The sequence below is a fragment of the Urocitellus parryii genome, chromosome 6, assembly GCF_045843805.1.
Source record: "Urocitellus parryii isolate mUroPar1 chromosome 6, mUroPar1.hap1, whole genome shotgun sequence".
NCBI lineage: Eukaryota > Metazoa > Chordata > Mammalia > Rodentia > Sciuridae > Urocitellus > Urocitellus parryii.
Window position 1 is genome coordinate 122,221,671 of NC_135536.1, and position 18,466 is coordinate 122,240,136.

Consider the following 18,466-nt stretch of genomic DNA (forward strand, 5'->3'; position numbering starts at 1 on the left):
TGGCTGGTGCAAATAGTGTATGTTAGAACTAAAGCTGGAAAGGTGGTTGTAGTCAGAAAATGGAAAATCACTAGTAAAGAGTCATTTTAAAGTTTTGGGGTTTTGTTTTTTGATTTTTTAAATTTTTTTGGTACTGAGGATTGAACTCGGGAGCCTCATGTAGGCTAAGCATGTGCTATACCACTGAACTACAAGATTAATGTACCAGTTTTTATCCCAAATAGCTACTAAGAGAAATTGATCTCCTCTGTAGGGTGCTCTGGTACAGTACGTTGACCACTAGCTTCATGTAAACTATTGAGCTTTCTTTCCTTCTTCCCACCCTCCCTGTTTCTGTTCTTCCTTTCTCTTCTCTGTCTTTTTGATACTGGGATTATTACCCCTGACTACTATTGAGCTCATGAAATGTATCTGATCAAAATAAGATTTTTAGTGCATAATGTGTTAGTTATACTGTATGATGTGTGCACTGGGTTTTGAAGACTTTTAATACTTTTTTATATGGATTACATTTTGAAATGATAATGTATTTTATCTCTTTCTACTTTTTATTGTTTCTAGAAAATATTAAATGTATAACACTCATTTCTTTTTGATTCTACTTCTAATACAGGCCTATTTTTTTCTTGAATATTGAAATTGTTTCATTTCATAAAGAAATTTCAAGTTAGGTGTATCCTACAGTTCACTCAGTCTTTAAATCCTCATTTTACATGAAAGAAAAATGAGGTTTAAAGAGGAGAAATGCATTTTATCCCAATGGGTTGCTGTAAAAGTATATTAATTCAAAGTATCTATGGAGCTCTTGCTCTGCCTCAGCACTGAGTGTACAGAGATAATCAGAAGTAGTCACAGTCCTCAAAATACCTCTAATTCTGGACCTGGGATGTAGCTCAATGGTAGAACCCTTGCCTTGCTGGGGATTGAACCCAGGTCCTTGTGCATGCGAGGCAAGCACTCTACCAACTGAGCTATATCCAGCCCCTCTCTGATTCTTGAATGAGGAAACTTGTCATGACTCTTTGAGGAAAGGATATGTATATTATAGATAAAGGATATATATTATATTACATAGATATAACATCTACTGCCAAGATAATTATTTACATTAAGATAATGTTTAGGCGTTACCTATTAATACCTTAAGTTCAGCTTTATTTTACAGTGTGTATATGAATATGCCCCAATCAGAAGTAGTGTTTAGTTTTATATACTTGTTATGTATTTGTATATTTTTTTTTCTTTTTCTTTTTTTTTTTTTTTTTTTTACAGGACCCAGAGCAGAGGGCCTTGTTCCTCTTGAATGTGATCCTCCATGTGGGTAGTTAAAACTATTTTACCTGCCCATTGCTTTCTGAAATATCTTAACAGTAGTGGCCAGTACAAGTGCCATCCATACATCTTATTTCACAGCCTTTATGCCATCTCATAGCCTCCTTCCATATAGACCTTTAGGACCAGTGGATACAACATAGTCATTTGTCTATTTTAATTATTAATAAATAGTCAGTCTGTTTCCAATTCTCATTTCCAAATGTGAAAACTACCTAGTTCTGAGGAGACTCTCCTTATTTTGGCTTTAGGTTCAATAGGATTATGACCCTGTGACCCTTTGGCCACTGTGTATATAGCTCTTAGCGATTGAATTATTTCCTTTTACTAGAATTTGATATTTTTTCATCTCAAATGCAAACTGAGGAAACAGGGTAATTTCTGGAAAGCATAGACTTCTACAGAGTACTATATCATCTTGCCCATGTTTGGTGTTTAAATTTGAGCTATCAGTCACTAGTTTCAATAAGCTGGAGTTAACTTTCATCTCATGAAAATATACTTTAACATTTATTGGACCTAACTTTGAGCCCTAGCTTATTCGCTTTTAGATAGCCTACTAATCTTTAACTTTAAAAGTTGTACGTTTTCCTCAGTTGAAAAGAAACCATTTGAGATGGGTTCAATGGCACACACTTATAATCCTAGCTACTTGAGAACCTGAGGCAGGAGGATCACAAATTCAAGGCCAGCCTGGGCAAAACAGTAAAACCCCTTCTCAAAAAAAGACAAACTATTTGCCTTAAATCTTTAGTGTCGATATTGTGAAATGTCTTTGCTGAGGTATGTAATAATAGCATTTGTATGCATTTCCAAATGCCATTTTTAGTATCAGTAATTAAAACCAGTTTTGTTAAAAAATATAATCTGTGACAATAGTACTGCCATTAGAGCATTTTCTCTATTAGTTTATTTGAATAATAATTTTTTGGAAAACAAATTCGCTATTATGTCTGTAGATTTCAAAGACAGTAAATATAATAGTCTCATTTCTGATTGCAGGTTAGATTATTTTTGAGTTTTCTCTGTATACCTGTTCTAGGTTCTCGGGATAAAACAGTAAAATATGACATTCAGTTCTTGCCCTCATAGAACTCACATTCTAGGGATATTTGTTACTGAAAATAAATGGTTTTGCATGTTCATATTCTGTTTCAAAAGTAAAATGTTTTTATTACTAGAACTTTTTCAAGTCTAGCTTTAGTGTGGTTAGGTGGAGTAATTATGCTATGGATTTCTTCATTAATGCATATTTACTTATTAATTTGTAGTTTTATGTCATATTTTGTTAAAATATGAGATAGTATGTTAACATAAGCAGGTTAGAAGCCAAGTGCAGTGGTACACGCCTGTAAGCCCAGTGGTTTGGGAGCTGAGGTGGGAGTATCAAGAATTCAAACCAGCCTCAGCAACAGCGAGGCACTAAGCAACTCAGTGAGACCCTGTCTCAAAATACAAAATAGGGCTGGGGATGTTGCTTAGTGGTCAAGTGCCCCTGAGTTCAATCCTCACTACCAAAAAAAAAAAAAAAAGCAAAAAAGTTGGAATCCATTATAGCAAATGTTTGTGCATATACATATAGTTCACTGTAAGAGATGCTGTAGATTCAAATAGGGTGTAAGATTTCATCCCTCTCCTCAAGGGGATTACAGTGAAGCTGGGGAAACAGGACACATAGATACAAAAGATAGTACCTTGTAATTCAGTTCAACAGATATTTATTTATTGAGTGGTTGGAGGCACTAGAATTCATAAGAAGCTATGTTAAGTCAAATGGGCAATTAGTGTAAAAAGTGATGTGGGAGCACAGGATAGGGTGTTCCATTACAAGGTTGTCAGGGAGGCAGCAGAGTAAGAGTTGATTATGTAAGCTTCAAAAAGAAAGACAAGTTGGAGTTAGCCAGCTACAAAGAAATGGCATGGAAAAAGACATGTCACATGAAAAGGACAACTTAGACAAAAGCCCAGAAGTGAGATAATTTGGTAAGTGTACGGAAACTAATATTTCAGTATGGCTGAAGTATGCTATATCATTGAGGATTGGTGAGACAAGAATGAAGAAAATCATGAAGGACCCCTGGGCCTTACCCTGACCTTTTATGGGAAACCACCAAAGAATTTTAAACATCAGAGAGGGGTCATTAGATTTTCACTAATGGATGCATTGTGGTAATCACAGTTGAAGAAGAGGGCTTATATAGAGTGTCCAGTATGTGCTAAGGGTATTAAGTGTAATCGTAGTGAAAAGCTGCAAAGAACTGAAATGAGGAAAGGGTATTTGATAGTCTTAAAAAAAAAAAAAATAAGAGAACCTAGATTGAATGAAGAAAGTGGAAAGCCCTATTGAACAGTTCGCAGCATATTCCTGGTATTCATGGGTTGAGCAGTGGATTCCTGAGGAAGGCTTAATTATTGGAGGAGGTTGAGTACTTGACTCATGGCAAGTCACTGTTTCTAAACAAGATGTCATGTCTGCAGGGTTTTGTTATAGACTCTGACTTTGGTGACAGCACTCAGGAGAGCCAGAGTGGTTAGGGGCAGGAGTGGAGCACATTAGTTAGGATTTAGGAACACTAATTTTACCTGAATCTTAATGCATCCGATCTTGGTTTCAGTTTTTAAATGCATTAAGTTATCTTATTTTAAACATTTTAAAACTTTTTTGCATTAGTTTATCTTTTTCCTAACATTTTAAATGCTTTTATGTGAAACATTCTGAGGACTGTAAACAAACTTAGTGTTTCACAAGATCTCGTTGAACACTATTTTCTTGTTCTTTGAGAAATTCTGACCCCAAACAATATTAAGAAGTCTGCATATAGCCATTTGTTGCATGTCCCCTTAGGATACCCAGGTAGTGTTTTATCAAATACATAAATAGAAAAATTTAAAAATAGTTTGAACCAAAAGAAGAAAATCTATAGTTCATCTTCTAGAGTCACTATTAACATGTCAGTTATATATTCTAGATTATTTTCTACATGTGTATGCACAAACACATACATTTATAACCAAAAGGGAGCCATATTTTAAAAATATTTTGTAATTTATGACCATCTTTCCAAGCTAATAAATAAGTAATCTTCTGAATAAAGATTGGTGGGATAGTTGAGTGAGGACACAACCCAAATATCAAAATCTTACTGAATAATTAAATTTTACTACCCTCCTATTTTTGTCAGCTTCAGTATCAGATACAGCACAGCAGCCATCTGAAGAGCAAAGCAAATCTCTTGAAAAACCAAAACAAAAAAAGAATCGCTGTTTCATGTGCAGGAAGAAAGTGGGACTTACCGGTAAGGACCTAAACCAAGTGGTTTTTAATTATGTTTTTAAATAATACATGTCTTATTATTACTAACTTCAGTTAAGATTATTTCTATTCCCAGGAGAGTTTCCATTAAATGTACTTCAGCTTATGAATTTTCTCAAAGAAATAAAAATAGCTTTAATTATGCACCTGAAAGTAAATTGAATAGCTTTTCCTTTAAAAATTCATTCCAGCTGAAGTTGAGAGTATTAGACAAGTAATTCCAATATGCCAGGTGCTATGAAAAGGCTAACATGTAGTTCTGTCTTCAAGGAGAGGATATTTTAAAGTATGTGGTGAACCATGAAGTGCTTTCTATATATAAAATGGGGCTAATCATAAGTTGTGGTGCAGGTTCAGTGAGTTGAGACATGTAAGTAATTAACTTAGTGGGTGCCACACAATGTGTAATCAATATATGTTGGCTACTATAACAACATATCAGTACAGTTGAGAGAGGGAGAATAAAATGTTCCAAACTGTTTAGCAAAGAACATTACGTTAAGTTCAGTCATGTTGCCACTGGGAAGTCAGAAGACAGGAGTACTGAAATTAATTTTTATAAAAGGAGTAAAGACCTGGCAAGGAAAGTATCATGAAGATAGGCTGTTGCCCCTGGGTCTGGAACCATGAGTAGGAATTACAGGTCACGGGAATAGGAACATTTCAGGCAGAAAGAAATATTTGAACCAAATCCCCAAGAAGCAATATAGGGGCCTGTTCAGGGACTGTGAATTGGAGAACATAACCATAGTACAGGATCTGTGAAGAAGGGTATTGAATATGGAGACGAGATAGAGCTAAAGATTGAGGTTTTTACTGAGGTTAATTAGAAACTGGTTACAGCTATAAGTACGTTTATTGTTTACCATGGATAGGCATTATGCTGAACACTTTACATAAAATCCTGACTTATGGACTGAGATAAGATATTGAGTAAAAATTATGCTTTAGGAAGATTACTTCTGGCTAAGGAATGATTAGAGACAATGAAGAAAGATTAGAGTCTGATCAGAGATGTCTTAAACTGCCTCATACCTTAGCAAATAATGTATTTATTTAAAGACTACAACATAGATAAGAAATTCTAAAATATATTATCAAATAGGGTCTTTTAAAATCTTGTCCTCTCTCAGACTTCATGATTACAAAGCTGAGACTTCATAATTTCTTTCTTGTCCAATCTGTCAGTCTAACCTAGTGTTGTTTGCTTCGTTTCTCTTTCATTATTTGAAGTTACAGAATGTTTCTGAAGTAAAAAATGTGATGAAAGAAATTAATGTCAAATGTCAGTGTTTAAAATATTGATTCCTATGCTCCATTACAAAAATTCCATCATAACATAAAATCCTAATTTGGGGGAGCAAGACTGTCCACACATGTCAGTCTCTATTTTGATTTCAATTCTTGGGCATTTCCCTAAAAATAAGTGCAATTATTGCATATTTTCCATATGTTAAGCACCTGATCCATTCCTCATTTAATCCTTACAGTACCTTATTGTTCCAAAATTACAGATGCAGAAACTGAGGCCCAGAGAGGCTAAGTAATTTGCCTACGTTAGTAAGTAGATTGATATTTAGGCAACCTAACTCTGGATCCCATGCTTTTAATCACTCCACTCTAGTACAGTTCACATCTCCACCTGAGGTTAGCAAAATAAGGCTATTTTGAATACTGTGTTCTTTGTTAACAGTTCTCTCAGAGATTTTATTTTATCTTAATTAAATGTTAAGATTGGTTTCTTGAATAGGCTTATTTTTACATTGCAGTATTTGAGTTTTTAAAAATATTCCACTTTGCTGGGTGTAGTAGCACACACCGATAATCCCAGACTCCCAGAAATTAGGGAGACTGAGGCAAGAGGTTCGAAAGTTCAAGGACAGCCTCAGCAAAATAGCAAAGCCCTAAGTAACTGGACCCAGTGGCAAATGCCTGTAATCCCAGCAACCTGGGAAGCTGGAGTAGGAGGATCACAAATCGGAAGCCAGCATCAGCAATTTAGCAAGGCCCTAAGCAACTTAGTGAGACCCTGTTTCAAAATATAAAGGGTTGGGCATGTAGTTCAGTGGTAGAGCATCCCTGGGTTCATCCCTAGTACCACAATTTTTTTTGTTTGTTTGTTTTAATAGTTTAAAAGTAAAATTAGGGGCTAGAATTGTAGCTCAGTGGTAGAGCACTTGCCTTCCACATGTGAGGCACTGGGTTTGATCCTCAGCACCACATAAAAATAAATAAACAAAATAAAGGTATACAACTAAAAAAGATATATAAAAAAAGTTAAATTAAAAATTTTAACATTTTCAATTTAGAAAACATTTTGATAAGGAAGTAACGCTGATCATGTCACAAGTGAAGAAACTTGAACTCAGAGAAGTGTTTATGATCTGATCCTAGTACAAACCTATATTTATAGATAGGACAAGAAGTGAAGCTCTTAGCTAGTGAACTCTGAGAACGTAGTTCGTGAAACCATTTTTGTAGAATGTTTAGATTACTGCCCTAAATATATAATGCTATTTAATATTAATTATGCCAAAGAACTTAATATTTCACCTTCCATCCTGCTCATTTATTTGTATTAATCCATTTTTAGGGTTTGAATGCCGGTGTGGAAATGTTTACTGTGGTGTGCACCGTTACTCAGATGTACACAATTGCTCTTACAATTACAAAGCTGATGCTGCTGAGAAAATCAGAAAAGAAAATCCAGTAGTTGTTGGTGAAAAGATCCAGAAGATTTGAACTCCTGCTGGAATACAAAATCCTTTGACCATCTGCAAACTAAAAATTGACTTGAGGTTTTTTTTCCTAGTCATTGGGAATGTAGAGCAATGTATCTTGCATAGACCTTTTAATCATGCATGTCATCAGAAGAATAGATTTTTGTTTTTGTTTTGAAAATGACTCTGAACATTTATTTCCATTGCAGTTTCTGTGGCTGAAGAGACTTAAACTTTACAAGTATTATCCTTTTAAGATCATTTTAATTTTAGTTGAGTGCAGAGGGCTTTTATAACAAACGTGGAGAAATTTTGGAGGGCTGTGATTTTTCCAGTATTAAACATGCATGCATTAATCTTGCAGTTTATTTTCTCATTGTGTATGTATATATAGCTTTTCTCTGCAGCACGATTTCTCTTTTGATAATGCCCTATAGGGCACAACTAGTTACCAGTAACTGAATGTATCTTAATCAATATGGCTGCTTCTGTTTTTTCATTAACAAAGGTTATACATATGTTAGCATATAATTTCTTTGCACCCACTATTTATGTCTGAATCATTTGTCACAGGAGAGTATGTGCTGATGAGATTCCAAGTTTGTGTGTTTTTAATTTTTTTTTTTTTTTTTTTGGCGTGAGGGAAGAAAAAATCTGTATGCATTTCATTGCTGACTGCAGGTTTCTTTCAGATTACGTTCATTGGTCTGTGTGTATACAATATGAAGAATGATCTGAAGTAATTGTGCTGTATTTATGTTTATCCACCAGTCTTTGATTAAATAAAAAGGAAAACCAGAATGCTCTTTTGTACTACTTTTTCTCTTACTCTAATAGTTAATTTTGTCTTTTTAATCTTACTGTTTTTCTAAGTGTACTACTATTATTTGTCTCATATAGATTTATGGCTAATCTTATGAAGATAAATTTTAATTTTAATTTTTTTTTTTTTTGGTACTGAGGATTGAGCCCAGCCAGGGGCACTAAAACCCACTGAGTCACATCCCCAGCCCTTTTTTAATATTTTATTTAGAGACAGGGTCTCACTGAGTTACTTAGGGCCTCCCTAAATTGCTGAGGCTGGCTTTGAACTCATAATCCTCCTGCCTCAGCCACCTGAGCCACTGAGATTACAGGCATACTCCACCATACCCGGCTAAAATCTCAGCATTTTTTCAAAGCCAAGAATTACTTTCTGTCACTTAGATGTTGGATTTTCTAACCCTTGTCAGAGTTTTCTGTTCTGCACTCTGTCACAGTGAATTAACATTTAGTATATGCTGGTTTTTGGTAGGATTAGTGAAATGGAAAAAGCACAATTCAAACAACAGGGCAGTTGGAGAATTGTGAGTAGAAAGACCCTCAAAAAACAATTTTTTCCTATGGTGGTTTCCATTATTTATCTAGCAGCCAACCTTTTTTAAGCATGAAATAATACATTAAAAAAAAAAAGGTTGAACAGATGAAGATAGTAGTTAACAATACAAATTTCTCAGTTTAAAATTATTTGCTATTTTACTTACATGTTCTATTCACCTACTAAGGATAGTTTAATGTTTAAATCTATAAATTTAAATTATCACATTAACAGAATAAAATGAGAGGAAGCCACTGTGACTGTCTTAATAGATTCAAATATAAAGTATTTAATAGAGTTAAACACCATTCATGATTAACAAAATTTCTTGATAAATCTAGAAAGGAAATTCTCAAATAGTTTCTACATAAAACCAACCAAAGAAAAACCACTCAGGGGCTGGAATTGTGGCTCAGTGGTAGAGCGCTCACCTAGCACATGCGAGACGCTGGGTTCGATCCTTAGCACCACATAAAAATAAAAAATAAAACAAAGGTATTGTGTCCAACTACAACTAAAAAAAAAAAAACTTCTCAGAACCAAAAAGAGAAAAGTCGTTTTCTTTTAAAGTCAAAAACGGACTATGGGTGTAGCTAAAGCATTTGCTAACATGCTTGAGGCCCTGGGTTCTATCCCTAGTACTGGGAGAAAATTATATTTTTCTTTCAGAAACAAATGAAAGCTGCCCCTCTCGTGGCTTATATTTAATTTTGTGTTGGAGAGCCCAACCAATGGAACAAGACAAATAGTCAAAAGAAGAAAGGAAGCACTCATCATTTGCCTGTTACATGATTGGGGTGTGTTTTTGTTTTTGTGGTACTGGGGATTGACCCTATGAACACTGCCACTGAGCTACTCCTCAGTCCTTATTAATTTATTGGTTGGTTAGTTGGTTGGTTGATTTAAATTTTAGACAGGGTCTCTCTAAGTTGCCCAGGCTGGCCTTGAATTTGGCAATCCTCCAGCTTCAGTCTCCTGCGTAGCAAGGATTGCAGGTGTGTGCTGCTGCACCCAACTACATAATTGTTTTTATAGAAAATACAAATCTGGGCTGGGGATGTGGCTCAAGCGGTAGCGCGCTCGCCTGGCATGCGTGCAGCCCGGGTTCGATCCTCAGCACCACGTACAAACAAAGATGTTGTGTCTGCCGAAAACTAAAAAATAAATAAATAAATAAATTAAAAAAAAAAAAAAAGAAAATACAAATCTGAAAATAAATTACTAGAAATAATACTGTCTAGTTATCTAACTATAACATTAATTTTTAAAGAAATATTTTTTAGTTGTATGTGGACACAATATCTTTCCTTTTTATGTGGTGCTGAGGATCAAACGCAGTGCCTCACGCATGGTAGGCAAGCTCTCTACCTCTGAGCCACAAGCCCAGCCCAAATACAACATTAATTTTTAGAAGTCACTTGGATTTCTTTATACTTATTAGAAAAACAGAAGATACCATTTACTAATAACATCAGTGTAGTACCAATTACCTTGGACATTGACTGTATGCTGATCTAAATGATTCTAAAACACTGAGATAAATAAAATCTCAATAAATCCACATGTTCATGGCAATAAAAAGATGTCAGTCATTCCAAACACACCCATAAATTCAAAGTAATTCCCATTAAAATCCAACCAAATTTTAAGATTTTGGGGGAAAAGTACACTGGGGATTTAACCCAAGGACACTTTACAACTGAGCTATATCCCTAGTCCTTTTTTATTTTGAAATTGGGTCTTGCTAAATTGCTGAGGCTGGCTTCAGACTTACCATCCTCTGTCCTCTAACTCCTGGGTCACTGGGATTACAGGTATTCTCAATTGTGCCTAGCCCCACCAGATTGTATCATGAAACTTATTTAAGTGATTCTGAAGTAAGGTAAAAGAATAAATTGGGGGCTGGGGCTCATTGGTAGAGCACTCGCCTGGCACGCATGAGGCACTGGGTTTGATCCTCAGCACCACATAAAAATTAAAAGGAATTGTGACAACCTACAACTAAAAAAAATTCATATTTTTTTTAAAAAGTACAATAGACCTAAAAAAAAAAAAATACATGGTTAGGGTATTTCAAAAAAGCAGGGAGGTTAAGACTTGGCCTGCCAAATGTCAGGACTCACTTTGAAACCATATTAATTAAAACAGCAGTTACTAGTAAAGAGACATAGTCTGGCATTTTCTAGTATTGGAAGGTTTCCATGTGACCTTTGTATTGCTTACATTGATGAAAAGTGGTTCAGTCCTTCAGAAAGCTTGGCATTATCTTTTAAAGTTGGCTTTTAGCACATCCTATAATTCAGAAACTTCATTATATACCCAAGAATTAACTTGCACATAGATTAAACAGGAGACATGAACTGGGAAGAATTCTCATAACACCATGTACAAAAACAGAAACCCAGAAATTACCCAAGCCCTCAATGAGGAAGAGCTGAACGAATAAAATGTGACATAGTTATTCAATGGACTATCATATAGCACCCAAAACTAATGATCCATACTGACACAAAAGATATAATGACACAACAAAACAAAAATATGGTAAACAAAAGCAAAAATGAAGTGTCTTAAAAATACAGTAAGGTTGGGTGCAGTGGAACACACCTGTAATCCCAGCAGCTCAGGAGGCTGAGGTAGGAGGATTGTGAGTTCAAAGCCAGCCTCAGCAACAGCGAGGCACTAAGCAACTCAGGATCTGTGAGACCCTATCTCTAAATAAAATATTTTTTAAGGGCTGGGGATGTGGCTCAAGCGGTAGCGCGCTCACCTGGCATGCGTGCGGCCCAGGTTCGATCCTCAGCACCACATACAAACAAAGATGTTGTGTCCGCCGGATACTAAAAAATAAATATTAAAAAATTTCTCTCTTTAAAAAAAAAAAAAAAAAATTTTTTAAAAGGCTGGGGATATGGCTCAATGGTTGAGTGCCCCTGAGTTTAATCCTGGGTACTAAAAAAAAGTATAATAAGAATTAACAATCAACGGACAAAATATTCCCTTATAAAAAGGTTGGAGGTAGGGCTGGGGATATAACGCAGTTAAGGCCCTATTCAAACCAAAAGAAAAACGTTGGAAGTATAACTCAGTGATAAAAGTACCACCACCACCAAAAGAAAAACGTTGTAAGTATAATTCAATGATAAAGTACATAGCACGTGTGTGGTCCTTGGTTCAATCCCCAACACCCCAGAGGAAAAGTTAGAAAATACATTTTCAAGTAACAGATGAAATTTATATCAAAAGAAGAGGTAGTGATGAAAACTGTCAATATCCTCAGGTGGAAGGCAGCAAGGGATGGGCTAGCAAATGGGAACCTTATGGGGATGATAGCTTCACTATATGCAGACGACTAACAGCCGGCACTCTGCAGAGAATGTCATGAACCAAGGATTATGATTAATCCATTCTCTACCTTAAGTCCAAAGTATTAAAAAGTTAATTATAAAGCTGATTTGATGACCACATTTGGAATTGGAGTTTATGCATGAAACTGCTGTAGAATCAGCCTCAATATTCAATTTGTTTTTCTTTTTTTGTCACAAAAATCCATTCACAGTCTGCAGGCTTCACTACACCTGAACACTAAAACCATAAATCACATTCTCTCATACTTTGTTCTTCATATATTCATTTGTCTGGAATTTCTGTGTCCAAGTCTAGCACAAAAATGTCTTTCCCCTAACATGAACTGCATAGTGCAATCTTGAAATTATTCCTTTATTCCAAGCATATGATACGAAAGCCATTTTTTTCCTGACGTGGAGACAGTTTACACGTATCTGATAATGGCTAAACTACCCTTTTTTTAAGTCTGTAAGAAACATCCAAACAGGTACGCTAGAGAATTTAAGAAAGTCTTGGGTATTTGTTGTAGCATCTTTTCAGAGACTGGCTTCCTATTTTTTTTTTGTCCCTTCTTATTAATATGTAAGCATCAAGATTAATTCAGAAGGCCAGTAGAATGGAAAGTTAGTTAGGAATATGGAGATGAGATGGATAAAATCTAACAAAAGACTTTTAGCAACATCAGGAAATCTTTTGGCATCCCAAAAGACCACTAATATACTTATAATATTAAAAAGTGACTACCAGAAAAGAAAAAGGGGCCATTACTGCTGATCCCAGGGACATTAAAAGATAGTAAAGAAATATTATGAGTAAATCTATACCCACAGATTTGACAAGTTAGAAAAAATGGATCAATTCCTTTGAAAGGCAAAATTACCAAAAGTAGTACAAAGAGAAATTATCTTTGCAGGCTTGTGTCTATGAATCACACAGAGTATGGTGGCACATACCTAGAATTCCAGAGACTCTGTAGGCTGAGGCAGGAGGATGACAAATTCCAAGGCCTAACTTGGCAAGACCCTGTCTTGAAATTTTAAAAAGGGTTGGAGTTGTGTGACTCAGTAGTAAAGCACCCCAAGGTTTGATCCCAGCACCCCACCCACAAAAAAAGAAGAAAAAAGAAATTCAATCAATGGATTACATTCCAGAAAAAAAGAAAGGCCTTGGTGAATTCTACCAAACACTTCAGATAGAAATTATACTAATTTTTCTACATTCTCTTGCAGAAGGTAGAAGCAGAGAAAATACTTCTTAAATTGTTTGGTGAGGCCAGCATCATCCCAATACTAAAACGAGACAAAGACATTACAAGATAATAAATCTGTGATGAGGAAACTACATAGTCTCTCCCTTGAGACTGAGAACAAGGCAAATATGTCCCCTCTCACCAGTCCTATTCCTCATTGTACTAAAATTCTCAGCTAATAAGAAAAGGAAAGAAAAGCTGAACAGACTGGTGAGAAAGAAAAAAAGCTGTCTTCATTTGCAAATGGCATATTGTCTATACAGAAAAATGTGAAAGAATCAATATAAAAACTGGAATTAATAGGCAATTATAGGGGCTGGGATTGTGGCTCAGTGGCAGGGCACTTGCCCTGCACATGTGAGGCACTGGATTCGATTCTCAGCACCACATGAAAATAAACAAATATGTACAACTCAAAATATATATATATATTTTTTAGAGACAAAAAATATTTTTAAAAAATAAGTAATTATAGTAAGATTATAAAATAGTCTTTTCCATAAGCAATGAAGTAAAACTATTTACATAGCATTTACATTGTATTAGGTATTATAAATAATCTAGAGATGACTTAAAGTGCACAGGAGGCCAGGTGCAATGGTGCACACCTGAAATCCCAGAGATTGAGGAGGCTGAGACAGGAGGAATTCAGGTTTGAGGCCAGCCTCAGCAACTTAACAAGGCTCTAAGCAAGACCCTGTTTCAAAATTTTGAAAGGGCTGGAGTAATAAAGCACCTCTGGTTTCAATCCCCCAGTACCAAAATAATGTAAATACGCTACATGCAAATGTTACATTTTTTTAAATAAAGGACTTAGGCATTCTCCAATTTGGGTATGCAAAGGGGGTCCTGGAATCAATCCCTTGCAGATAACAACTATGTTAAAGGTCAAACAATTTCATGATGTAAAAATCTTCTCTCTTAAAGCTCTGAGCTCAATAAAGTTTATTGTACACATTTTGAAATGGACATCCCGTGTTTGATATATATATACTGTACTTTTTTTTTTCAGTACTGGTGTTCAAACCCAGGGCCTTTCATATACAGGCAAATGCTCTACCACTGAACCATGCCCCACACCCACCATACATTTCAGCATCAGAAGATATAGATCATGCAAACATGCATGGTATTTTGTTCTCAAAGGAGCTGAAAATTTAGAGAACCTTGGAACTGAACTTAAGTAATTCAAGGACAAACGAACATTGTAGGGTGGGGGAAGGAAAATGGATGGAGTGCTAGAAAAAGAGGCCCCTCCAATGCCCAGGCTGTGTCCACACACTGCTTATCTGAATGGCAACTGCCAGCTTCTCTGGCGCCCTTGCATCAGTGTCCTGAATCCAGAAAACCCTTTCCCAGAGCTCTTGTAAAGGACAAGAATGCACTTGTGTGCATGAAGCTGGCTGCAGTATGCTGTGTTTTTTCATCAGAGGGAGGCACCCAACATGGTGCTGCAGAAGCTCAAACCAGCCCTTCATGATGGAGGTACTCAAACTCAATTCCAATCCTGAAAATGTTCATACCCTTCAACCCAAGATTCTACCCTTAGACAACAATCTAGGAAAAAGGAGACATCCTACACACTCAGATCTTTACTGCACCATTATTATTAACCATTTAAAACATTGAAACTTTCTCAATGAAATAATAAGAGAATAATGTAGAAAAGGATTGAAAAACTGAATCTAAATAAAGTTTACAAAGGTGGAAACATCATGTGCATACAAATAGTATGACTGTAGGTTGGTGAAATTATGGGCAATGTTTTTTCCTTTAAATTTTTTTTTTAATTCTTGTAATGTACATGCCCAATATACCCCCTCTCCCACAAAGGGGAAAGAAGAAAAGAAAATAGAGTGTACTTGCAAGTTACTTCAAATGTGTTTTCCAAACAGTGAACATCTTTGGCATTTTCTGATACTATATATAATCAGCAGGTTGGCAAGTCTTATTTTAAAACTACAAAATCATACTCCCCCTTCAACCATCTCATCCCTACATCTCTTCCTCCACATACATCTATCCCACCCTCTTCCCCAAAAAAAGGTTTTTGGTTTTCTCCTTCCATGGCTTTTATTTAGGACTTCATTAATTTGTGTGCATCCAATGGAAGTTCCTGGTCCAATTCCTGAAAAAGGAATTGAAGATGCCGAATTACCACTGTATTCCCAGAGTCTGACATTTAATAAGAGTGCATTGGCTATTGCTTTGTTTTCCTTTAGTCAATTGTTTTATATCAACTACTTAAATATTTAAAGCCTCTCTTAGTGGAGTGCCCCTGTAGTCCCAGCTACTTAGGAGGCCATAGTGGGAGGATCACATGAGTCCAAGAATTCAAGACCAGCCTAGCTACCACATCAAGACTCCCATCTCAATAAAATAAAAATTAAAAATGAATTATGGAACAACTATTCTGTACCAAGTGTTTTACTGGGTATTGATAAAACTGCACACAGAATAAGAAAAAATTCCTACCTTTAATGGGAGTCAGTAGGGCCAGTACAGAACATGTAAATAATTATCTGTCTTGCAGACCAAAAGTAGCTAGAACAGGGAGTGGTGTACATGCCTGTAATCCCATCAACTCTGGAGCCTGAGGCAGGAGGATCACAAGTTCAGTTCAAGGTCAGCCTCAGGAATTTAGCAACATCCTCAAAAACTGTATCAAAATAAAAATTAAAAAAATAAAAAGATCTGGGGATGTAGCCCAGTGATAAAGTGTCCCTAGATTTAATCTCCAGTACAAAAAAAAAAAAACAACAACAACAAAACAAAACTAGAATTCAGTAGGTACAAAGTATTGCCTGGAATGCCTTTTTAAAAATATTTATTTATTTATTCTAATTAGGCATATATGACAGCAGAATGTATTTTGATTCATTGTGCACAATTACAGCCCAATTTTTCATTTCTCTGGTTTTACACAATGTAGTGATGTAGCACCACATGCGCAATCATACATGTAGCTAATCATACAAGTCCATCTCATTCCACCATCTTTCCTGCCCCTACTTCCTCACCCCACCCCACCCTCCACTATGCCCAGTCACAGTTCCTCCATTTTTCCCCTGTCCTCCCCCCATTTTGGATCAACATTCACTTATCAGAGAGAACATTTGGTCTTTGGTTTTTGGGAATTGTCTTACTTTGCTTAGCATAATATTCTCTAACTCCATCCATTTACCTGCAAATGCCATAATTTTATTCTCTTTTAATGCTGAGTAATATTCCATTGTGTATATATACCACAGTTTCTTTAACCATTGATCTACTGAAGGGCATCTAGGTTGCTTCCACAGTTTAGCTATTGTGAATTGAGCTGCTATGAACATTGATGTGGCTGTGTCCCTATAGTATGCTGATTTTAAGTCCTTTGGGTATAGACCAAGGAGTGGAATAGCTGGGTCAAATGGTGGTTCCATTCCAAGTTTTCTAAGGAATCTCCATACTGCTCTCCAGATTGGTTGCCCAATTTGCAGTCTCACCAGCAATGTAAGAGTGTGCCTTTCTCCCACATCCTCACCAACACTTATTATTTTGTATTCTTGATAACTGCCTTCTGACTGGCATGAGATGAAATCTTAGAGCAGTTTTGATTTGCATTCCTCTAGTAACTAGAGATGTTGAACATTTTTTCATATATTTGTTGAGCAAATATATATCCTCTTCAGAGAAGTGTCTGTTCAGCTCCTTAATCCATTTATTGATTGCGTTGTTTGTGGGGTTTTTTTTTTTGTGTGTGTGTGTGTGTTAAGTTTTTGAGTTCTTTATATATCCTTGAGGTTAGTATCTATCTGATGTGAGTGTGGCAAAAATTTGTTCCCAAAATGTAGGCTCTGCTTCACCTCATTGATTATTTCTTTTGCTGAGAAGAAGCTTTTGAATCCATCCCATTTATTGATTCTTAATTTTATTTCTTGTGCTTTAGGAGTCTTGTTAAGGAAGTCAGGGCCTGATCCAATGTGATGAAGATTTGGACCTACTTTTACCTCTATTATGCGCAGGGTCTCTTGTCTAATTCTTAGGTCTTTGATTCACTTTGAGTTGAGTTTTTTGCATGGTGCGAGACAGGGGTTTAATTTCATTTTGCTGCATATGAATTTCCAGTTTTCCCAGAACCATTTGTTGAAAAGGCTATCTTTTCTCCAATATATGTTTTTGGAACCTTTGTCTAGTATGAGATAGCTGTATTTATGTGGGTTTATCTCTGTGTTCCAAACACATTCTATGAAACTAGTCTCATCCTGATACCAAAACCAGGCAGAAAGAAAATTTCAGACCAATATCCCTGATGAACATAGATGTAAAAATTCTCAATAAAATTCTGGCAAATCACATACAAAAACATTTTAAAAAATAGTGCACCATGATCAAGTGGGATTCAGTCCAGGGATACAAGTTTGGTTAATGTACAGATATCAATAAATATAATTCATCACATCAACAGATGTAAAGATAAGAATCAGGGGCGGGGATTGTGGCTAGGTGGTAGAGCATGAGCCTTGCACTTTTGATCCTCAGCACCACATAAAAATAAATAAAGGTATTGTGTCCATCTACAACTAAAAAAAATTAAAAGTATATATATATATAAAAGAATCATATGATTACATCAACTGATGCACAGAAAGCATTTGACAAAATACAGCACCCTTTCATGTTCACAACATTAGAAAAACTAGGGATCATAGGAACATACCTCAACATTGTAAAAAATAAGTAAAAGTAAAATAAGTAAAAGTAATCTATGCTAACCTCAAGGCCAAAATCATTCTAAATGGAGAAAAACTCTAAAAACTAGAACAATGCAGGGATGCCCTCTTTCACCACCTCTATATAACATAGTTCTTGAAACTCTAGCCAGAGCATTAGACAGACAAAAGAAATTAAAGGGATATGAATAGGAAAAGAAGAACTCAAACTATCATTACTTGCAGACAACATGATTCTATACTTAGAGGATCTGAAAAATTCCATCAGAAGATTTCTAGAATTAATAAATGAATTCAGCAAAGTAGCAGGATGTAAAATCAATACCCATAAATAAAATGCATTTCTATACATTAGTGATGAATCTCTGAAAGAGAGATTAGGAAAATTGCCCCATTCACAATAGCCTCAAAAAACAAAAACAAACAACAACAATA

The 18,466-nt window shown here is 35.7% G+C and overlaps 1 protein-coding gene across 19 annotated transcripts in view; it reads left to right on the forward strand.

Annotated features, from left to right (window-relative positions):
- Nucleotides 1-8,168, forward strand: part of Zfand6 (zinc finger AN1-type containing 6) — a 72,512-nt gene extending 64,344 nt beyond the window's left edge. For all 19 annotated transcript variants that reach the window (XM_077799865.1, XM_077799861.1, XM_077799862.1 and 16 more), the window contains 2 exons: nucleotides 4,515-4,628; nucleotides 7,239-8,168. In XM_077799865.1, coding sequence (XP_077655991.1) covers nucleotides 4,515-4,628; nucleotides 7,239-7,387 — 263 coding nt within the window. In that variant the 3' untranslated portion in view covers nucleotides 7,388-8,168. The remainder of the gene's footprint in view (nucleotides 1-4,514; nucleotides 4,629-7,238) is intronic.
- Nucleotides 8,169-18,466: the final 10,298 nt, after the last annotated feature.